The 24,176-nt window shown below is 41.4% G+C and overlaps 1 protein-coding gene across 1 annotated transcript in view; it reads right to left on the bottom strand.

Annotated features, from left to right (window-relative positions):
• RALGAPB (Ral GTPase activating protein non-catalytic subunit beta) overlaps positions 1–22,354 on the bottom strand; it is a gene marked incomplete at its 3' end in the record, with an annotated part of 96,782 nt that extends 74,428 nt beyond the window's left edge. Inside the window, exons 1-2 of the mRNA XM_079720291.1 lie at positions 22,274–22,354; positions 2,638–2,853 (exon numbers count right to left, since the gene is read on the bottom strand). Coding sequence (XP_079576417.1) covers positions 2,638–2,823 — 186 coding nt within the window. The 5' untranslated portion in view covers positions 2,824–2,853; positions 22,274–22,354. The remainder of the gene's footprint in view (positions 1–2,637; positions 2,854–22,273) is intronic.
• Between the last annotated feature and the right edge of the window lie 1,822 nt (positions 22,355–24,176).

Genomic DNA, 24,176 nt, shown 5'->3' with positions numbered 1-24,176 from the left:
AAAAAGAACAAGTCATGCCAGACAAGCTTCATTCCTTTATTAAGAGGGTTACTATGAAGGCAGCTGACAAATGTAGAAACCTGGCACTGATTTAAAACCAGTTTCTGAGGTATTTTCATAAATATTATCTAAACATCAAAATAACCGGTGTGAGAGGGTAAACTATCCTCATTTTATTTTTATGTTTTACTTTTATTTTCTGGCCACACTGCATGGCTCGTGGGATCTTAGTCCCCCAAGTAGGGATCAAACGTGTACCCCCTGCAGTGGAAGCATGGAGTCTTAACCACTGGACCGCCAGGGAAGTCCCCATCCTCATTTCATACATAAGAAAACTGAAGTTTAGCAAATTAAGCAATTTGGACCATGGCGCTCGTTTGGAAATGCTGGAGCTGAAAACTTGATCCCTGGTCTTCCAACTAGAAATCTAAAGCTATTCTCACCATGCCATTAACAGCCTTCTCTGGCAAAGGGGGATCTGGGCTTCAACAAGAAATTCGGTCTTTGTGGACAAGATGGAAAGATACAGTCCAGAAGGAGGTAGAATGGTTGGATTTGTAACTGGTCAAAATAACATGGGAGAATAGCAGTGGATTACTGTACCAAGATCGTTTTGGAAGAAGATGCCCAATGGCATGCCAAAGGCTCTGCCAAGATTTTAACTTAGAGAAAAACAGATTACATGCTGACCATTTGTAGATATCACAAAGCTAAAAAAAAAAAACTAACTTGTTAAATAGAAATTCAGGATTCAAGAAGATTATAACAGCTTTGGGCTTCCCTGGTGGCGCAGTGGTTAAGAATGCGTGTGCCAATGCAGGGGACACGGGTTCGAGCCCTGGTCCTGGAAGATCCCACATGCCGTGGAGCAATTACGTGCGCCACAACTACTGAGCCTGCGCTCTAGAGCCTGCGAGCCACAACTACTGAAGCCCGCGCACCACAACTACTGAAGCCCGCGTGCCTAGAGCCCGTGCTCTGCAACAAGAGGAGCCACCCCAATGAGAAGCCCGCGCACCGCAATGAAGAGTAGCCCCTGCTCGCCGCAACTGGAGAAAGCCCGTGTGCAGCAACAAAGACCCAACGCAGCCAAACATAAATAAATAAAAAATAATAATTAAAAAAAGATTATAACAGCTTAAAACTAAAGCTGAATCTAACAAGATAAATACATGTACTGAAATTTTTAACCTCAGAACTACAAAGGCTAAGGGTAGAAAATACATAACAACAATATAATATAATAGAAAGTAACATATAACAGTAATAAATGTTAAAAGTGACTATAAGAACACAGTGAAGCTGTGACAAATGAGGTGGGAAGGGGTATGGAGGGGGTGGGATTTAGCTGAACAAAAGAATTTTAAAAGAGGTTGCAAGCCCCTAATTTTAAAAGAGGTTGCAAGTCCCTAATTATCACAGCAAAGACCAAGGAGAAGATATCTTTGGTAATATCTTCACACAATAGTTCAACTGTATAATTCGAGAGGACACTGGATTCAAGACCTATTCTCTCATATCCTTTTGAGGGTAGGAAAGGAGAAAAAACAAGGGCTGCACTGAGCACCTTTATCTACTCACATGCCATCTCTTCCCAGGAGAGGGCAGAAGGAATTACAGACACACCAAGAAGAGAGTGCGCCAGGACAAGTGCTGGTCCTCGGGGTAAGTCTCTGCCAGGGCACTCTGAGAAGAAAATGCTCCTCAGTATGAGGGGCTTCCCCTTCGGCAACCCAGGCTCTTTGGCCTACAGAGGGTAAATAAAATGCTTCCTGAGCTATAAACCTTAGTCTCCTATCTAGAGTTGTCTTATATCTAGACTAAGTCTAATCTCTCCTTCACAAGAAATCAAAATGTAAGTGAAAAACGGTGCAGTGTCTGAGAAATAGGTAAACCCAAAGCCTAAAGGTTGCATGAATGTTCTCAAGCACAGGGGACAAGTTCTAATCCCGATTAGCCAGACCTCATACTAGCAAGCTCCGTATCACTCCATTCTCAGGGCCCCTTCATGACTCCCCACTGGCAACTTAACTTCAGCCCCGCCCCTGAACCCAAGAACAGAGGACCAGCTCTAGGCCAAGCCACTCCAAAAGCTCCTCATCTTTAGGAACAGCAAACACAACCCCCATACCAACCACGTGGGCTCACAGCTATACAGACTTAGCTGCTCTGTAGCACTCTTAAACCCATAAGTCAGACAAGGGTAGACTGGGATGGAGACAGCGGGAGAGCCTCAAGCGCAGCGCACATGTGTAGCCTGAAGACAACCCAAGATAGGCCTTCAGTCAGAGGCCATCTAGAGGTAGGAATGAAGACCTCCCAAACACAACCTCTGAATGGAAATCTGAAGACTAAGCCTAAAACTTAGGGAAAGGGATCTGACAGGCAAGTCTCTGTCTCAGCTCACAGCTCAAGTGGAGAACTGGGTCCAGCTAGCAGGAAATCCCAACAGCACAATGGTACAACCTATTCCTCATAACTCCCACAGACTCTGGGCCCCAGCCCTCAACCCAAATACGGTCAAATTAAGACATCACACTACAGTGAGCAGAAATCCACTTAAAAAGACAATGTTAAACAAATTATTCTGTAACAAACATATTTCCACAGAGTAGAATGAAATGAAAAAACACTTACTTCTTTGTCAGTTTTCAACAAACTCTCACCACCAGCTGCTGAAAGGGTACCTAAGGCCTGCCCGAGAGGATGAACCACCGCATTGGCCACCTCTCGCCCAACGCTCTCTGGATAGCTGTGTAGCACACTGGTGTGGCCCTGATCATTCTGAATCACCAAATGCAGCGACCTCCACTCAGAGTACATCGTGCCGCTAAAGGACTATCCAAATGGTACCTGAAAAGACAAAAGAGAATTACAAGTCAAACTATATTGCTGCAAACTAATAAAACTTAGTAAAATACACATTTACCCTACATAGCAAGATAAAGAAGCTGTAAATATACTGCCTTGAGAAGACTGAGGAAAAAAAACATTTAAATGTCTTGAGAATGTCCTAAATAGCCTCTTAGTGAGATCAGGTAGGAAAGGCAGACCCTGGGAAGCAGCTGTCTGAGCACCTCCCCAAAAGAGCCCTCAGAAGCTCAGAGCAGAGCTGGGGCAGATGGCCACCGTGCAAGGGGATAAAATAATCAAATTTGGTACACTCACAGCATGAGGGAACCTTCTACATTTCATGTTCCAGGATAGAAAAAGATAGAAGAATGGTATGCTCTAAGTAGGAAAGGGAGACAAAGGAAAGGGTTTACTGTAGGCCCCAGATTTTTCAGTCAACAGTTTCCAAGTACCTATTACTTGCTAGAAACATACCCCTGCAATTTCCTACCAATGCCTTCAAATCAGACATAAAATTCTTTGAGAATATTTCATTCCCTACAGCAGTGGCATACATTCTTCTGGTAATGGAACCCCTGGAAGTCAGTGTCCTTCAGAAAACATGTAAAGACCTGCCACTTACTGAGCATTTACTACATACTACTCATGAAATCACACAACAACTCTATGAAAATTAAGTAACACTATCCCTAATTCACAGATGAAAAAACTGAGGCATATAGAGAGGTCTGCTGCTTCCCTGAGGCTTCACAACTATAACATGGTAGAGGTGGGTTTTGAGTACACATCTGTTGGGCTCCAGGGACCATGCTCTTAACCACAGCATGTACTGCCCCTCCCTAACCTATACATTCTCCATGACATGTCCTGCTTTTCCCTACACTGTATATTCTCCATTTAAAGATATTTAAGTCTACCATACAAATGAGAAACTTTAGCCACAGAAAACATATCTATATGAATGCAATGTAAATATTACAATCATAAATGCCATACTCATGAAGAGAATCAAGGATGGTTAATCCTTTCCAATTAATTTCTATTAACTTTCATTTTCTACTTGCTCTGAAATCTGTTTGCCCAGCCAGCAGAGTTTAAGGATACACTTAAGCTTTAAAAAGTTCCATCCCTTAAACTAGTTTTTCTTCAAACTGGTAGCTTTGTTTAATTTTATCTTACAAAACCATTCCAGCTCAGTAAGTATCAGTGTTTTTCAAGAGGATATGGTCCTCCTCTGAACCAAGAGGCCCTGACAATGGGAAGGCAGAAAGGATGCACCAGAATCGAACAAGGTACCTACAATGTGAAGGATGGGTGGATGTGACTGACTGTTACAAGTTGCCTCAATTTCCTTAGGATTTATAAGGAACCCCCCTAAGGATATCCTGATGTTCCCCCAACCCCGGCACCACTGCCCTGAAATAAGCACTCTCAAAAACGGAAGGGAAAATTTGTGGCCCTGAACCAAGATGACGGAGTAGAAGGACTTGCTCTCACTCCCTCTTGTGAGAGCACCAGAATGACAACTAGCTGCTGGACAATCATCAACACAAAGACACTGGAACTCACCAAAAAAGATACCCCACATCCAAAGACAAAGGAGAAGCCACAATGAGACGGTAGCAGGGGCACAATCACAGTAAAATCAAATCCCATAACTGCTGGGTGGGTGACTCACAAACTGGAGAACAGTTATACCACAGAAGTTCACCCACTGGAGTGAAGGTTCTGAGCCCCACGTCAGGCTTCCCAACCTGGGGGTCCGGCAACGGGAGGAAGAATTCCTAGAGAATCAGACTTAGAAGGCTAGCAGGATTTGATTGCAGGACTTCGACAGGACTGGGGGAAACAGAGACTCCACTCTTGGAGGGCACACACAAAGTAGTGTGCACATCGGGACCCAGGGGAAGGAGCAGTGACCCCAGGGGAGACTGAACCAGACCTACCTGCTAGTGTTGGAGGGTCTCCTGCAGAGGTGGGGGGTGGCTGTGGCTCACCATGGGGACAAGGACACTGGCAACAGAAGTTCTGGTAAGTACTCCTTGGCGTGAGCCCTCCCAAAGTCCACCATTAGCCCCACCAAAGAGCCCAGGTGGGCTCCAGTGTTAGGTTACCTCAGGGCAAACAACCACAGGGAGGGAATCCAGCCCCACCCACCAGCAGTCAAGCGGATTAAAGTTTTACTGAGCTCTGCCCACCAGAGCACCAGGCAGCTCTACCCACCACCAGTCCCTCCCATCAGGAAACTTGCACAAGCCTCTTAGATAGCCTCATCCACCAGAGGGGAGACAGCAGAAACAAGAAGAACTACAATCCTGCAGCCTGTGGAACAAAAACCACATTCACAGAAAGATGGACAGGATGAAAAGGCAGAGGGCTATGTACCAGATGAAGGAACAAGATAAAACCGCAGAAAAACAACTAAATGAAGTAGAGATAGGCAACCTTCCATAAAAAGAATTCGGAATAATGATAGTGAAGATGATCCAGGACCTCGGAAAAAGAATGGAGGCAAAGATCGAGAAGGTGCAAAAAATGTTTAACAAAGACCTAGAAGAATTAAAGAACAAAAAAAACAGAGATGAACAATAACTGAAATGAAAACTACACTAGAAGGAATCAAAGGCAGAATAACTGAGGCAGAAGAACGGATAAGTGACCTGGAAGACAGAATGGTGGAATTCACTGCTGCGGAACAGAATAAAGAAAAAAGAATGAAAACAGCCTAAGAGACCTCTGGGACAACATTAAACCCAACAACATTTGCATTATAGGGGTCCCAGAAGGAGAAGAGAGAGAGAAAGGACCAGAGAAAATATATGAAGAGATTATAGTCGAAAACTTCCCTAACATGGGAAAGGAAATAGCCACCCAAGTCCAGGAAGCACAGCGAGTCCCATACAGGATAAACCCAAGGAGAAACACACCGAGACACATGGTAATCAAATTGGCAAAAATTAAAGACAAAGAAAAATGATTGAAGGCAGCAAGGGAAAAATGACAAATAACATACAAGGGAACTCCCATACGGTTAACAGCTGATTTCTCAGCAGAAACTCTACAAGCCACAAGGGAGTGGCATGATATACTTACAGTGATGAAAGGGAAGAACCTACAACCAAGATTACTCTACCCAGCAAGGATCTCATTCAGATTCAATGGAGAAATCAAAAGCTTTACAGACAAGCAAAAGCTAAGAGAATTCAGCACCACCAAACCAGCTCCACAACAAATGCTAAAGGAACTTCTCTAAGTGGGAAACACAAGAGAAGAAAAGGACCTACAAAAACAATTAAGAAAATGGTCATAGGAACATACATATCGATAATTACCTTAAACGTGAATGGATTAAATGCTCCAACCAAAAGACACAGGCTTGCTAAATGGATACAAAAACAAGACCCACATATATGCTGTCTACAAGAAACCCACTTCAGACCTAGGGACACATATAAACTGAAAGTGAGGGGATGGAAAAAGATATTCCATGCAAATGGAAATCAAAAGAAAGCTGGAGTAGCAATACTCATATCAGATAAAATAGACTTTAAAATAATGTTATAAGAGACAAGGAAGGACACTACATAATGATGAAAAGATCAATCCAAGAAGAAGATATAACAATTATAAATATATATGCACCCAACATAGGAGCACCTCAATACATAAGGCAACTGCTAACAGCTAAAAAAGAGAAAATAGACAGTAACACAGTAATAGTGGGGGACTTTAACACCTCACTTACACCAATGGACAGATCATCCAAAATGAAAATAAATAAGGAAACAGAAGCTTTAAATGACACAATAGGCCAGATAGATTTAATTGATATTTATAGGACATTCCATCCAAAAACAGCAGATTACACTTTCTTCTCAAGTGCGCACGGAACATTCTCCAGGATAGATCACATTTTGGGTCACATATCAAGCCTCAGTAAATTTAAGAAAATTGAAATCACATCAAGCATCTTTTCTGACAACACTATGAGATTAGAAATCAATCACAGGGGAAAAAACGTAAAAAACACAAACACAGGGAGGCTAAAAAATATGTTACTAAATAACCAAGAGATCACTGAAGAAATCAAAGAGGAAATCAAAAAATACCTAGAGACAAATGACAACGAACACACAACGATCCAAAACCTATGGGATGCAGCAAAAGCAGTTCTAAGAGGGAAGTTTATAGCTATACAAGCCTACCTCAAGAAACAAGAAAAATCTCAAATAAACAATCTAACCTTACACCTAAAGGAACTACAAAAAGAAGAACAAACAAAACACAAAGTTAGCAGAAGGGAAGAAATCATAAAGATAAGAGCAGAAATAAATGAAATAGAAACAAAGGAAACAATAGCAAAGATCAATAAAACAAAAAGCTGGTTCTTTGAGAAGATAAACAAAATTGATAAACCATTAGCCAGATTCATCAAGAAAAAGAGGGAGAGGACTCAAATCAATAAAATTAGAAATGAAAACGGAGAAGTTACAACAGACACCACAGAAATACAAAGCATCCTAAGAGACTACTACAAGCAACTCTATGCCAATGAAATGGACAACCTGGGAGAAATGGACAAATTCTCAGAAAGGTATAACCTTCCAAGACTGAACCAGGAAGAAATAGAAAATATGAACACACCAATCACAAGTAATGAAATTGAAACTGTGATTAAAACTCTTCCAACAAACAAAAGCCCAGGACCAGATGGCTTCACAGGTGAATTCTATCAAACATTTAGAGAAGAACTAACACCCATCCTTCTCAAACTCTTCCAAAAAACTGCGGAGGAACAAATACTCCCAAACTCATTCTATGAGGCCACCATCACCCTGATAGCAAAATCAGACCAAGATACTACAAAAAAAGAAAATTACAGACCAATATCACTCATGAATATAGATGCAAAAATCCTCAAAAAAATACTAGCAAACAGAATCCAACAACATATTAAAAGGATCATACACCATGATCAAGTGGGATTTATCCCAGGGATGCAAGGATTCTTCAATATACGCAAATCAATCAATGTGATGCACCATATTAACAAATTGAAGAAGAAAAACCATCATCTCAATAGATGCAGAAAAAGCTTCTGACAAAATTCAACACGCATTTATGATAAAAACTCTCCAGAAAGTGGGCAAAGAGGAACCTACCTCAACATAATAAGGCCATATACGACAAACCCACAGCAACCATCATTCTCAATGGTGAAAAACTGAAAGCATTTCCTCTAAGATCAGGAAAAAGACAAGGATGTCCACTCTCGCCACTAGTATTCAACATAGTTTTGGAAGTCCTAGCCACGGCAATCAGAGAAGAAGAAGAAATAAAAGGAATACAAATTGGAAAAGAAGAAGTAAAACTGTCACTGTTTGCAGATGACATGATACTATACATAGAGAATCCTAAAGATGCCACCAGAAAACTACCAGAGCTAATCAATGTATCTGGTAAAGTTGCAGGATACAAAATTAATGCACAGAAATCTCTGGCATTCCTATACACTAATGATGAAAATCTGAAAGAAAAATTAAGGAAACACTCCCATTTACCATTGCAACAAAAAGAATAAAATACCTAGGAATAAACCTACCTAGGGAGACAAAAGACCTGTATGCAGAAAACTATAAGACACTGATGAAAGAAATTAAAGATGACACCAACAGATGGAGAGATATACCATGTTCTTGGATTGGAAGAATCAATATTGTGAAAATGACTCTACTACTCAAAGCAATCTACAGATTCAATGCAATCCCTTTCAAATTACCAATGGCATTTTTTATGGAACTAGAACAAAAAATCTTAAAATTTGTATGGAGACACAAAAGACCCCAAATAGCCAAAGCAGTCTTGAGGGGGAAAAAAACAGAGCTGGAGGAATGAGACTCCCTGCCTTCAGACTATACTACAAAGCTACAGTCATCAAGACAATATGGTACTGGCACAAAAACAGAAACATAGATTAATGGAACAAGATAGAAAGCCCAGAGATAAACCCACGCACCTATGGTCAACTAATCTATGACCAAGGAGGCAAGGATATACAATGGAGAAAAGACAGTCTCTTCAATAAGTGGTGCTGGGAAAACTGGACAGCTACATGTAAAAGAATGAAATTAGAACACTCCCTAACACCATACACAAAAGTAAATTCAAAATGGATTCGAGACCTAAATGTAAGACCAGACACTATAAAACACTTAGAGGAAAACATAGGAAGAACACTCTTTGACAGAAATCACAGCAAGATCTTTTTTGATCCACCTCTTAGAGTAATGGAAATAAAAACAAACAAATGGGACCTAATGAAACTTAAAAGCTTTTGCACAGCAAAGGAAACCATAAACAAGACGAAAAGACAACCCTCATAATGGGAGAAAATATTTGCAAACAAATCAACAGACAAAGGATTAATCTCCAAAATATATAAACAGCTCATGCAGCTCAATATTAAAGAAACAAACAACCCAATCCAAAAATGGGCAGAAGACCTAAATAGACATTTCTCCACAGAAGACATACAGATGGCCAAGAAGCACATGAAAAGCTGCTCAACATCACTATTAGAGAAATGCAAATCAAAACTACAATGAGGTATCACCTCACACCAGTTAGAATGGGCATCACCAGAAAATCTACAAACAACAAATGCTGGAGAGGGTGTGGAGAAAAGAGAACCCTCTTGCATTCTTGGTGGGAATGTAAATTGATACAGCCACTATGGAGAACAGTATGGAGGTTCCTTAAAAAACTAAAAATAGAATTACCATATGATCCAGTAATCCCACTACTGGGCATATACCCAGAGAAAACCATAATTCAAAAAGACACATGCACTTCAATGTTCATTGCAGCACTATTTACAATAGCCAGGTCATGGAAGCAACCTAAATGCCCATCGACAGATGAATGGATAAAGAAGATGTGGTACATATATACAATGGAATATTACTCAGCCATAAAAAGGAACGAAACTGGGTCATTTGTTGAGACGTGGATGTATCTAGACTGTCATACAGAGTGAAGTAAGTCAGAGAAAAACAAATATCGTACATTAACGCATATACGTAGAACCTAGAAAAATGGTACAGATGAACTGGTTTGCAGGGCAGAAATTGAGACACAGATGTAGAGAACAAATGTATGGACACCAAGGGGGTAAGCCACAGGGGCAGGGGGGGTGTGATGAATTGGGCGATTGGGATTGACATGTATACACTGATGTGTATAAAACTGATGACTAATAAGAATTTTTTAAAAAATGGAAGGGAAAAAAGGGGAGCCTCTGATAGGTTGCCATTCTCATCAGAGTATAACTTACACCCACACATTTTTTCTCACCTTTTTTTATGAACATATATATAAACACACACACACATACATATACATATAGTATATAGTATAATACACACACTACAACCTCTTCAATAAATGCACAAGAACATTATACTACAAGGTTTTTTGTTTTGTTTTAGTGTGATTTTTTACCCTTTATATTTGTCTTCATTCCCTACCCAAATAATTCACTTCCCTGAATAGATAATCCATTTAAACAACCTAACACTTCCTTGTGTATTTTGCTCCACCCTAACTCAGTCATATTAAAATAATTTATATGCACTCATAGCTAAGGACTATATACTTTTCTACATCTTTTTTCCATTCACCAGTACCTCATGAATATCCTTCCAATAAGATTCTTTTTAATGGCTGTGTAATATTCCCTGATATGGTACAATTTAGTCTCCCAATGATTTACATTTACTTCATTTCCCATATTTTGTCACCAGGAAATAATGATGCAATAAATATGCTTGCTAATATATCCTTAAGTACTGGCCTTTTAATTTCTATGGAACAAGTTTCCAAGAGTGAAACCATTGGATCAAAGAGTATATATATTTTTAATGTTAACAGGTCTTGCCAGATAGATTCCCAAAAAGCTGTAACAACTCCTATTTACATTAAGAATGGATGAGAGCCCTTCCTCCTCTCAGTCCCAATCTTTTGCCAAGAATCAGATTTATTTACATATTTATTTGCCAATTTGGTAGGTATGAAGTGAAATTTCATTATTCTAGCCAAATATATATTTTTTTATTTTATAACTTCTAGTTTTGAGTCTGGCTTAGGTGATTTCTCCCTCCTATCCCCTGTATCAGTGTTTTTCAAACTGTGGGTCATAAAATAAATGAAATAGATAATACTTTTTAATTATATGGAATAGAATATACAATAAAGGCACCACACACAGTAAAGGTAAGCAATGTTCTTTGAGACTTGTTTCATTTTTTATATATGCATATGTTCTGGGTCATAATGTAAAATACATAAAATATTTATTATGCACCTAGGTCCATAAGTTTAAAAACATAACCCTGAAGTGTATAATGTAGTTACTAGATTTTCATGCAAGATAATTCATTCTTCACATTTAAGTTTTATATCACCTGGAATTTACTTCTACGAGTGGTATAGGAAAGATCCAATTTTATTTTCTTACAGATGTATAGTAAGTTGTGTCAATATCATCTATTAAAAACACATCCTTGGGCTTCCCTTGTGGTGCAGTGGTTGAGAATCTGCCTGCTAATGCAGGGGACACGGGTTCGAGCCCTGGTCTGGAAGGATCTCACATGCCGCGGAGCAACTAGGCCCGTGAGCCACAACTGCTGAGCCTGTGCGTCTGCAGCCTGTGCTCCGCAACAAGAGAGGCCGCGATAGTGATAGGCCCGCGCACCACGATGAAGAGTGGCCCCCACTTGCCGCAACTAAAGAAAGCCCTCGCACAGAAACTAAGACCCAACACAGCAAAAATAAATAAATTAATTAATAAACTGCTACCCCCAACATCTAAAAAAACACACATCCTTGCTACTGAGCCCGCATGCTGCAACTACTGAAGCCCAAGTGCCTAGAGCCCGTGTTCCACAAGAGAAGCCACCTCAATGAGAAACCCGCGCACCTCAACGAAGAGTAGACCCCACTCGCCACAACTAGAGAAAGCCCATGCACAGCAACGAAGACCCAATGCAGCCAAAAAACAAAAAAACAAAAAAATAAAAGCACGTCCTTTCCCACTGACCTGAAATACCAATTTTGTCATATATTAGACTCTCATTTATATAGGAATCTATTTACAAATCTGTTCTGTTCAACTATTTGTCTATTCCTATGTTAATGCCATAACGATTTTTTTAAATTAATTAATTTATTTATTTTTATTTTTGGCTGCATTGGGTCTTTGTTGCTGCGTGCGGGCTTTTTCTAATTGTGGCGAGCGGGGGCTACTCTTCGTTATGGTGCACGGGCTTCTCATTGTGGTGGCTTCTCTTGTTGCGGAGCACGGGCTCTAGGCGCGCGGGCTTCAGTAGTTGTGGCACGCAGGCTCAGCAGTTGTGGCTCGTGGGCTGTAGAGTGCAGCCTCAGTAGTTATGGCGCACAGGCTTGGTTGCTCCGCAGCATGTGGGATCTTCCCGGACCGGGGCTAGAACCCATGTCCCCTGCATTGGCGGATTCTTAACCACTATGCCACCAGTGAAGTCCAGCCATAATGATTTAAATTCAGTGGCTTTACAGAATGTTTTAACATCTGAAAAGGAAGCTCCCTTTACTTTGACTACTCTTTTTCAAAACTTTATCAGCTATTCTGAGGCATTTACTCTTTTATATAAAAGTTAAGATGACTTTATCCAATTAAAGAAAAAAACCTTGCTAAAATTCTAATTGAAATTGCTTATGCACGTTCCCAGTTTTATCTTCTATGGCCACTTTCCCACCCCATCCTCCAAGCTATGACCCAAAGAACTACTGATGATTGCTCAAAACCGACAAGTTTGTTCATACTCTATATTACTGCTCATGCTGTCCCCACCTCTTTCCATCTTATGAAGTCTTCACACTTCAAAGCACAGCTCAAATGTCCTCTTCGGTAAAACTTTTTTTGACTCCTCCAGTCACCCCTCTTCACCAGCTCTGAGTGCCTACTACAGGCTATTAATATTAAGCTTCACGCTTGGTTATTCGTTAGCTTTATAAAGATATCTTCACCACAAGTGTGTCAACCTTCTTTTTGAGGGGAAACCTCACTTCCTGAATCTTTGAGAAGTCCTTGGCATACAGTGAATACTGAATGTTTCAGAATGCCAAGGTTTATCAATGGGAAAAAGGAAGATGTTAGAAGGTGTTCCATTTATGCCACTGAAGGAAGTCCAAAATTTTGCATGTTGTATACATATAAAAATTGAAAATGTCCATTTGCTTTAAGCTATTTATTAGTATTAAAAAAGTAGTTGGATGGTTTTCAAATATTCAAGGAATACTTAAATAATATTTAGTGGCCATTTCGGATAATACATTGTTGGAGGGAAAAAAATGTTTTAAGAAAAAAAAAAAAAGCTAGCTCTCAAACTCCACTGTACACATAAGAATCATTGGGGGGGGGGGCCCTCTGGTTTAAAATGTAGATTTCAAAACTCCATCCCCAAAAAGCTCAATTCTGTAGGTCTGGGTTAGGGCCTGGGAATTTGCATTTTTAAGAAACAGCTACCACCCTTCCCAATTTTGGAGTAAAGACAGGAGTATCGGGCTTCCCTGGTGGCGCAGTGGTTGGGAGTCTGCCTGCCGATGCAGGGGACACGGGTTTGTGCCCTGGTCCGGGAGGATCCCACATACCATGGAGCGGCTGGGCCCATGAGCCATGGCCGCTGAGCCTGCGCGTCCGGAGCCTGTGCTCCACAACAGGAGAGGCCACAACAGTGAGAGGCCCGCGTACCGCAAAAAAAAAAAAAAGTTAAAAAAAAAAAAAAAAGACAGGAGTATCTTTCTTGAAAAAACACTGTGAAAGACCAATCAAAACAGGATTAATATCTCTTAAATTCTTAAAATTTTAAAAAAAGTTTTTAAATGTAAGAGATTTAAATTCTTCAAATCTATTAATGTTTAAACGATTACATGGAAGAAAATGAAATAAATGCTTCAAGAAACATGTAAGGTAGGGACTTCCCTGGTGGCCCAGTGGGTAAGACTCTGCGCTCCCAATGCAGGGGTCCTGGTTTCAAACCCTGGTCCAGGAATCAGATCCTGCATGCATGCCACAACTAAGAAGTCCGCATGTCGCAACTAAAGACCCCACATGCCCCAACTAAAGAGCCCACGTACTGCAACTAAGACCGAGAGAGAGAAAAAGTTGAACTTAAATATTTAACACATGTAACAGAAAAACATAGCTGCTAAATTTCAACAAAATGCATAAAAGACAAAAAATAATAAGACAAAGATGTACCTTATAATTACAGCTGTCCCTTGGTATCCACGGAGGACTGGTTCGAGGACCCTCCAACAATACCAAAATCACAGATGCTCAAGTCCCTTATATAAAAGTATGTGGCATATAACCTATGCACATTCTCCCATATACTTTAAATCATCTCTAGATTATTTATAATACCTAATACAATGTAAGTGCTATGTAAATAGTTCTAATTACAATATAAATGCCGTGTAAATAGCTGCTTACATACAGCAAATTCAGGTTTTTCTTTTTGGAACTTTCTGGATTTTTTTTTCCCCAAATATCTTTGATTCATGGTTGGTTCAATCTGCAAATGCGGAACCCACCAACAGAAAGGGCCAACTGCAGATGCAAATTAAACAATGAAGAGAAAATAAACATTGGAAACAAACATTAAAAAAAAAAACACAAAGTAACAAAGGCATCATTTTGTAAATATTAAACTAGCAAAATGATTAGGAGGTAAGGCCAACAGGACACACTCAAGAGTTTAGGGCAATGATTTTCAATTTAAAAAAAAAAAAAAAAAAGGACTGCCCCCGCCCAGGGTATTTTGGAAATATTAAGTGCACTTTTGGTTAACGCAACGACTGGGGCATGTTACTGGTATTTATGGGTAGATCCAAGATATCTAGACATCCTGTAACCCAGGTGACAGTCCTGCACAATGAATAATTTTGCTACATTTCACCTGACTTTCTAATGTCTGCCAGAAAATCATTCTGTTCTTAATTGTCTAAGGCTAAAAATCTAACTTCATTTTACTCATAAATACAAAATATTTTGTGCTATTTTAATATACACTTAATTTTCCAGTAACACAATTAACCATGCAAACCGAGGAAAGATTCAACTTTTTTATGTTTGGAACCTTACCATACCAAGAATTGTTCACCATTTCAGAACAATCACATCACCAAAGGCCATACCTTTTGTGGTGTCTGAGTTGCTAATACCACACACTGCTGTCAGGAACACAATCACAAGAACTACATGCTACTTACTTAGCCCTTATTTCAAATGTCAAATATAAAGTGCCATATTACTGTCTTACTTTCTCAAGTTATAAGTAGACACAAGCATCCGATCATTTTGTTATGTCCTCTAGTATAGCTCTACCTGAGCATTTTTACCGAAATACCAATTTTATTGGAAGGATAGTAATTTATGGTTATCATTTGTTATTGTTAGTTTCACAGATTTTTTAAAAATTCTATGTGTTGGTCGGTTATATATTATCTGTTAATTTCAGGATACTGAAGCAGTCATTACCAATATTAGGTCTGGGAAGGATGAAAACCTCCAGTCTAGGAAACCAAACATGGGGTGAAGTGGGTAGGGTGCACACTGGGGCAAATTAGAGAATTAAGGTTCTCTTTAAAGGACACAATCACTACTCAGCCTTAGCCAACTATTACCTTGAAGGAATGTAGACCCAGTGTTGCCTGATAATCCAGTTTTTCAAGAGACAGAGAAAATCTGGACATCTCTGTGAAGTCCACTCTTTAAATGTTGGCAACTAATTCAAGTTTAAAAAAAAAAAACAGGATGTAAGCTAAAAAGAACTCATCTATGGGTCAGTTTACGCCTCTGATCAAAGATAAAGGCATATGCTAGTTTTGTTAACTGAATTAGCATGACTCTTGTGGAGGGAAGGTAGGGAGGCATACACTATGAATGAGCCATTGCTGCCCTGAAAGTCACCCTAACCCACCTCTGATCCAGGGTCTGGGCTTATTACCCAACTATGGAAGTCATATAACTTCATTTTGTTTCATGTTTGTTGCTGTTAGGAAAAAAGAAAAAAAAAAAAAGATGAGGGCAGAGTGTAATGTCACAGATTTGGCAGGGTAAGTCCCGTTGGGTCCAGTTTTGTCAGTGGTCAGCCTAGTCTTAAACACACAAATAAGAGCCTCCTCTTGCTGTTGCACCTCAAGCTGTCCAAAGCAACCCAGAGATCTCAAAGAACATCTGTAGTTTCAAGAACCAGAATTGTTTCACAGCCTAGGTCCTCCTGGGCAAAGATGTTCATATGTGCATCACCCTTTCAGGATAGCACCATGGTAAAACCCTGCTGGGCCTTGATTGCCTAGTCCACTTGCCATGGAATTGTTTGTAGCTCTATCCTGCCAATAAACTGACACATCTGTAAGGCACCTCAGGCTAATGCCTAACCATTCACCCAAGGATAGCACGAATGTTTTGCCAATACACAGTGGGAGACATAGTAATATCAGGTGCTTTGACCCAGTAATACCACTTAATTTATCCTGATAAACAACTCAATAGAAAAATGCACGAGGCATTCATTCACCGTAGTATTGCACATAAGATGGGGAAGTGATCAGAATTTAACTGTCCATCAATAATAGAATACCTTCACAATTAGGGCATATTAACTCTATATACTATAATATAGCCATCAAACAGAGATGAGAAGCATGAAAACAAACAGGAGACTGGTTAAGAGCCAGGACTCTGGAACTAGACTTCTTAGATTCAAATCCCAGTTCCACCACCTGCAAGTTGGAAAATCCTGCAAAAGTTGCTCTACCTCTGTGTCTGAGCATCCTCATCTGTTAAATGGAAATAACAGTAGGATAACAGCCTACTTTGGAGCTGTGATTAGAGAATCAAGACATGTAAGATGTTTGGTCCTATCTAGTCCATAGTAAGCAATCAACAAACGACAGCTCTTATGGAGGAAGAATACTATGAATCCTCAGATTGGAGATTTGAAATTAACTTAGTAAAAACTGAGGGCAGAGAATGAGAGAAAGTTTAACTTTATCATAGGAATAATACAACAGGAACTGAATTCCTATTAAGGAAATTTGATGGAAGTATCTAAGACAGGCTGAAGGGACAGCAGGAAAGCAGACTCCAGTGTCTCTAACATATTGAGGACGGGGAGGGAAGGAAGGATGGGAACATTGCAGGGAGGGTTGGGCACTGTGGTGAGATACTGAAGTCAGACGGCTGAGAGCTTTGACTGCTGTGTTAGGATCCTATGAGTCTCCTTCCCAGCTAGGCTCTGTTGGCTATCAACTTGAGCTGCGAGCAGAGAAGTCTCCACTTTCAATACTCCAGAAGTGATAGGAGGAAAGTAAAGATGACAGTGCTACCCTGCAGATCACTTAATCTCCTTCCCAACTCTGCATGTATCCATTTTCTAGGTAATCTCTGGATGTTTCTACTATCAGGTCACTGTGTGCTGGGTAACAGTTTATGACTTGTAGGTACTACCACAAAGTAACATGAAGGTTTGGTCTAATTGACAAACTACCAAAATGATCAATACAGTGGTAGACACACTAAGACCACAGCTTGGCATTAATTACATCAATTAACTCAGCCAATATTTATTACATGCCTTCTATACACCAAGCACAGGGACTATAATAATGAATAAACATCATCCTTGCTCCCAAGGAACTTCAAATCTAATTGCAGAGAACAGTTTTTTTTAACTTTGTAAATTCATACAGCAGTCATTTCATTAAACAAACATTTATTAAACACCTGCTATGTGTCAGGTATTGTCCTAACATGTAGGGAGGCAGATATGAATAGGACACAATGGCTGCCCAAGAGAAAGTTTCATAGTGAAGAAGACAAGAGAAATCCATGATGAATAAATCCATCATACAGCAGTATTCAACACGGTAACTGACATGATGAGTTACAAAGGTGGCATCCTACAACAGAAAAACTATTGCAGATCTTGCTTGATAACAATGTACCTTTGCATAATTGATCATTTTCAAAGAGCTTTCACATGTTATTTCATTTCAGTTCAATAACAAGCCTAGAAATTTAAGCAAGACAGATGTCACTAGCCTCTACAACTTGCTCAGGGTCACATCAAGTAACAGTAGAGCTGGGACAAGAAACTCCACCTCTTGCCTCGAAGTTCAATGCTCCTTCTTTTGTTCTGACTCCGTACCTCACCATATGACCTTGGACAAGTCACTTGGCATTTCTTTGTCATAGTTTCCTCACCTGTAAAACAGGGAGAATACCTGCAGTACCTAGCTAAAGTGACTTGGGAAAAGGATCAAATAAAACAACTTAAGTCAACGTACTTTGAGCTGTACAAATGCAAGGTACACACTATCAGGCATGCCTTGTTTCTCTTAGGAAAAATAGGGTACAGGGTGCCAAAACACTGAATAAATGAACTGAGTAAATAAATGCTGGATTTTAAGGTGCATAAGTGCATTCAAGGTCATCCATATAACCTTTACAACTAATAAAGGCACAAGGAACATATTTCATATTTCTGTTGTACTCCTATTGACCCCCAAGGCAAATATCAATCAAGCTTGGCCAAAAAGGAATGTATTCACCTGTGCACCAGATTCTGTTAAGGATCCTATCAAACACCTGAGTTACAAGAAAGGGAGACAGGTTCTGCCTGCATTCCTCCCCAAAAGTGAAAACAGGTAGTTTTTGCTAGTCTGTCCAAAAAAGTATGGATACCCTGCCTGCTCCCACCTCCACCACAGCTCTCATCTTTTATGCCTCAGACTTGCTCTAACACAGCAGCCATAACCACGTGTTACTTAAATTTAAATTAAATTATAAATTCAGTTCCTTAGTTAAACTAGTCACATTTCAAGTCCTCAATATCCCATGTGGTTAACTGCTACCACATTAGACAGTGCAGATACAGAACAGTTCCATCACTGCAGAAATTTCTATTTGACAGAGCTGCCTTAGATACTATACTTTTACTTTTATTACAACCCTGACTAGACTGTAGATTCCTGAAGGGGCTGTGTCTTATTTATCTTAATATCTCCAGTTTATATAGCAAGGTACATGTCATACTACAAGCACTCATTATATATCTAACTTAATATCTCAAACATAGCAGACTACTCTGTCCACTTCCCCCATCCCCAACACACACACACACACACACACACACACACACACACACAACAACAACAAGAAACAAGACATCCTCTCACATGAGGGGCATGAGGGTGGAAGGGGATACTGAGTCCAGAGGAAGGAGACCTGCATTCTATTCTTAGATGTGCTACAGCCAACCATGTAGTCTTGGGCAAGTTACCTATTTTCTGCATCTAAAACTTAAACTCCATGTACCTTAATTCTAAAACGTTTAATCGTCTTACACCAAAGAAAATCATATATTCTATCGAAAAGCCCTTTACACATGTCAGGGAACACATCTGCTAACACTGATGGGTACCTCAAATTAAAAAGAATCCATTTCTAGGTCTCAGGCTATCATGATTAGAGTCATTTTTGGTCTCTAACTGAGCATGTGTAGTTTTTCACCTTTTCTGGGGGATCAAACTAGAGACTTAAACCTCAGGCTTGAAGATTGAGTTTCTTCCATGTGCTAAGGCCAGAACTGGATACTCTGCCCATATCTGATCAGAGAAACAAGGGCAAGTTTCTTGAGTATCTGAATTTAACATAAATTATCCCATCAGTTTCTACATTAGCCTTAGCCTAAAATTTGAGTAAATAGTACAAAACAGAACCAAGAAAACTCTTTCTATAACAATCTGTATGATGTAAAGAATGTCATTACGTGAAATGTGTTTCTCATTCAGTCCACATACTTTACCATATTTAACTACTATAGAAAATCTTTATTGTCCAAAAACCTCTTTATAATGACCTTCACACACATACTCACTCAATCACTTTTATAAACCTTACATGGTTTTAAGACCAGCCAAGAACAAAGATAATCTGAATTACCAGGCTGCCTTCCTTTATAATTTGTAAATATGTTGGGCAACAGCAGTTCAGGCATTCTGTAATAAATATATACTAAGTTTGTCAATTCCTCTGACATCAAGGTTTTAATCTTTATTAAGTACTTCTTAAGTCATCCCTCCTGGTAACAGGATGAACTACTACCAACAGCACTTCCATCTACTAGTATTTACCAAGTACCAGCAAGGTAACATTTAGTGGATGACAACTAAACGCTAGTTTGGACAGCATAGTGTTTAGTAGGGAACACATGCAAAGGCCTAAGGGCAATAAAAAGGTCTCCACTACAGAACTGATTGTATCTGACTGTGATAAAACTATATAATAAAAAGCAATAAGGCTTCCCTGGTGGTGCAGTGGTTGAGGGTCTGCCTGCCAATGAGGGGGACACGGGTTCGACCCGTGGTCTGGGAGGATCCCACATGCTGCGGAGCAACTAGGCCCGTGAGCCACAATTACTGAGCCTGCACGTCTGGAGCCTGTGCTCCACAACAAGAGAGGTCGCGATAGAGGCCTCAGCACCGCGATGAAGAGTGGCCCCCACTTGCCGCAACTAGAGAAAGCCCTCGCACAGAAATGAAGACCCAACACAGTCATAAACAAATAAATAAATAAAATTAAAAAAAAAAAACATCATGAAGTCTTACTATATGACACCATATGGTAAGAAGTCATTAATTTAAAAAAAAAATCAACCAATGTTGACTGCACATAGTTAGTCTTCCCTAGTGTCTCGCCAGTTGTAAGAACTCAATGTGTTTATTTAACTGCTGGATGGAAAAGTTAACGAACCTAACTAGAATATTTTCAAGCAAAAAGAACAAAACTCTGTAGAGCAAGAACTACCAAACACCTTTTGCAAAAGTGGAAATAGAGAAGAATCGATTTGCGGCATGCAGTCTGTGACATAAAAGGGACACAAACATTCCATTCAGTAAAACCTTTGTGAGTCTGTATGTCAAAGAACTGGGAGGAATACAGAGATGAGAAAACATGGCTCAAGTCGCTCACAATCTAATAAAACACAGAAAATCACTGGTAAATTCCATTAGGATGATGCTAAAGAGCAAACAGGAAAGACCCAAGGTGGTTGGGAGTGAGAGGCGTGAGGGTCACAGAGGCTTCTTGAATGCTGGGAGTTATGCAGCCAGAGATGGGAAGAAAAGACTACGTGCATGTGTGTAAGAAACAGCAGAAGTGTGTGTGTCTGGGCGGAGCAGGGAGAAAGCACAGAGGACAGACTAGGCAGATAACAGCATATTCAAACAAGACCCAAAAATCAGAGACACTATAACCATGAGTACTGTGTATCCAGGAAAATTGCAAACTAACAGTTTTGCATGAGATGCACGCACTTTAAAAGGTCCAGCTGACTCACAAATCCTGCAGAGAAAGTTACTTCCCACCCCCAACAGGCTTTCACAAGGTGTAGTAGTCCGTGGGCCTAATGAAAAGATCTCTGCGGGTGGAAACTGCATTTTAAACAAACTCCCAGAAAATTCTCCTACACACTTAAACTGAGATGCAGAATTATCTACGGTAGCAGTTCCCAAACTTTGCTGCACACTGAATTCATGTGGGGATCTTTAAGAAATACTGCTGTCTGGCTTCCCCCACCGACCCCACTCCCAAACACGGTGATTTAATTGGCCTGGCTCTGCTACCTGGGCATCAGGAATCTTTAAAAGCTGCCCCAGGTGATTTCTACGTGCAGCGAAGTTGGAGAGCCACTGACCTAATTGTTAAGAACTTGAATCTCGAGTCAAATTTACCAGCTCCGTGACCTTGGGCAAGGAAGTCACCTAACCATTCAGGGCCTCAGTTGCCTCGTCAGTAAGATGGGGATAATCATCCTCCCGTACCGGGTTGTTGTGAAGTTTGATGGGGTGAACGTAATGGTCTGGCACAATGGCCGGTGTATAGTAAGCGCTTAACAAGGGCCAGCTGTTTATTCTCATTATTAACTCTTCCTCCTCCGACAGTCACCGTGCAACGGGCAGCATCGTCCCAAAGGGCGACAGCCACTCGACCAACCTTTCTGCTGGACCAGATTCTTCGCCAGAGTTGTCTAGCTCCGCTCCAGACCCGCCCCCTCCCCCAGGCTGCCAGGAAAGAGCTTCGCCCGGCCGGGGCAGCTCTCAAGGGCCACCCCGGGTTTGAACAGACCGGACAGAAGCCGCCGACTCCACAGCCAAGCTGCCCCGGACCCCGTGGGTCCCCCCACCAAAATGAGATGCGCTTCCGAAGGGCCCTTGGAGCCACCAGGGCCGAGAAACAAGGCTTAGCCATCCCTAGACCGCCCGGAGGGGAGGAGAGGGGAGGGTCCGGTCGCGACGGGGAGGGCCGCCCGGTTACCTGAGGCGACGGGCGGAGCCCGCATTGCTGGGGCGGGTGCCGCCGCCGCCGCCGGCCGCACTCGGCCTTCCGCCTCACGCCACCCGCGCCATAGGCCCGGCGCTTTCGCTGCCCCGGCCGGCTGTCCTCAGACGGTCGCTCCGTCCACCCGTCAGCGACTCTCCCAGGGCGCCCGGGTCGACGAAGGCCACTCGGGCCGGCCGGCTAGGCTCTGCTCAGGCAACTTCCGACTGCCAGGGGCGGCAGCGTCAAATAACTCCCCGAGCCTAGAGGATCACTGCGCGTGCGCGGCGCGCCTGATCAGAGGCTTGTGTGGGGCCGAAGCGGCGGCGTCAAATAATTCCCAAGACACGGAGCCGGAAGTTGCGCGTGCGCAGCTATCCCAGATCGCCGCGCGCGGGGTATAGTCCCGCCTCCCTTTCCGGAGGAGCAGGAGGGGTGAAGTGACGGGCTGTCCTACTTCATCGCAACACAGGCGTGAAGGCGGTCCACATGCGTCCCTACGAAACAGTTGGGACTCTGCGTGTTTTTGATGCGGACGGAGTAAGGGTCTTCTCTGCAAGATTCTGGCTCCCACTCAGGTTCTAAGAATTTCTCACACCAGTACAGAACCCTTCCTTTGAAATGTTGTCCTTTACCCGCCGCCCCCTTATATTGATAGCATTATGAGCAATGTTCAATTCCAGGCCAGATGTGTGTTACAAAGATGAATCGGACATCAGATTCAGAGCCTGTCATTAAGGAGCTGAGTCTGATATAGGCGATAAGACATTATTAATAGTAGTAATAATAGCAAGAGCTACCGGTTTGAGCACCTACAATGCACCACACATTTCGTAAACAGTACCACTTCCAATTATTTGGTTTCAGCTTCAACGAAGAAAATTATAAATACCATTAGAGAGATACAGCTCAAGTCCCTTGGGAGTGTAAAGGAGGAAACTTGGGCTGAGAAAGAAGAGGAGGGAGAACCTGGCCTTGAACTGTCCTTGATATTCATAGAGGAAGGGATCAGGGTAGTAGTGCTGAAGTCACGGTGTCTGAAAAGAGCAGAATGGAGCAAAGAAGATGCTGACTCCTCCTCCCTACCCTCAGTTAGAAGAGACCATGGAGGAAGGAGTGACAAAGGAACTGGTATCCTCATGGAAAAAAAAAAGGAGTGTTTCCTCAATATTTTGTCTCCTCCCACACACACACACACATACATACCCAGGAAAGGAGAGAAAAGGAAAAGGAAGAATGTTCCAGGACAAGAACAGGCTATATCCAGGATACTTTGTGGATCGAAGCAATACATTTCAATTAAACGCAGTGTGGCACATGTTGTAAGAGGCTCTCAATATTTCTTCCAATCACTTATCCCTTGCTTTTCCAAACTACAGAGGCTGGAAAGCAAAGCACACAGTTCCCACCTTCCCTTGCAGCTAGAAGTGGCAATAAGACAAAGTCCTGGCCAATAAGATGTAGGCAGAAGTCCCAAGGGACAGCTTCCCTTCCAGAATAAAAAGGAACTCTTTGGAGAAGTTTGTGACCTTCACCCTTCCCCTACTTCATGCTTGGAACTAAGGCACAACACCCGGAGGTGCAGCAATCACCTTGAGACCATGAGGAGGATTGTGCTAAGGAAGATGAAATAAAAGGACAAAAGAAGTCTGGTTCTTTAGGTCGTACTCAAGCAGCTGCACAAACCCTGGACTGCCTTCCTGTTTTATGAGGGGGAAAAAATCTTTTTTAGACCACAGTTTGTCAAGTTACCTGTTACATTCAACCAGACTCATTCCTAACGTAATAAATATGGAACATCTGTAATATGTCAGACAGGTAAGGAGCTGATAATGGAGGTGACGGCTTAGAAGAGCAATAGGTGATGGGAACTGGAAAAATGACAGACACAGAGGACTGG

This window comes from Hyperoodon ampullatus (genome assembly GCF_949752795.1).
Source record: "Hyperoodon ampullatus genome assembly, chromosome: 14".
NCBI lineage: Eukaryota > Metazoa > Chordata > Mammalia > Artiodactyla > Ziphiidae > Hyperoodon > Hyperoodon ampullatus.
This window is presented reverse-complemented; position numbering and strand designations above follow the sequence as displayed.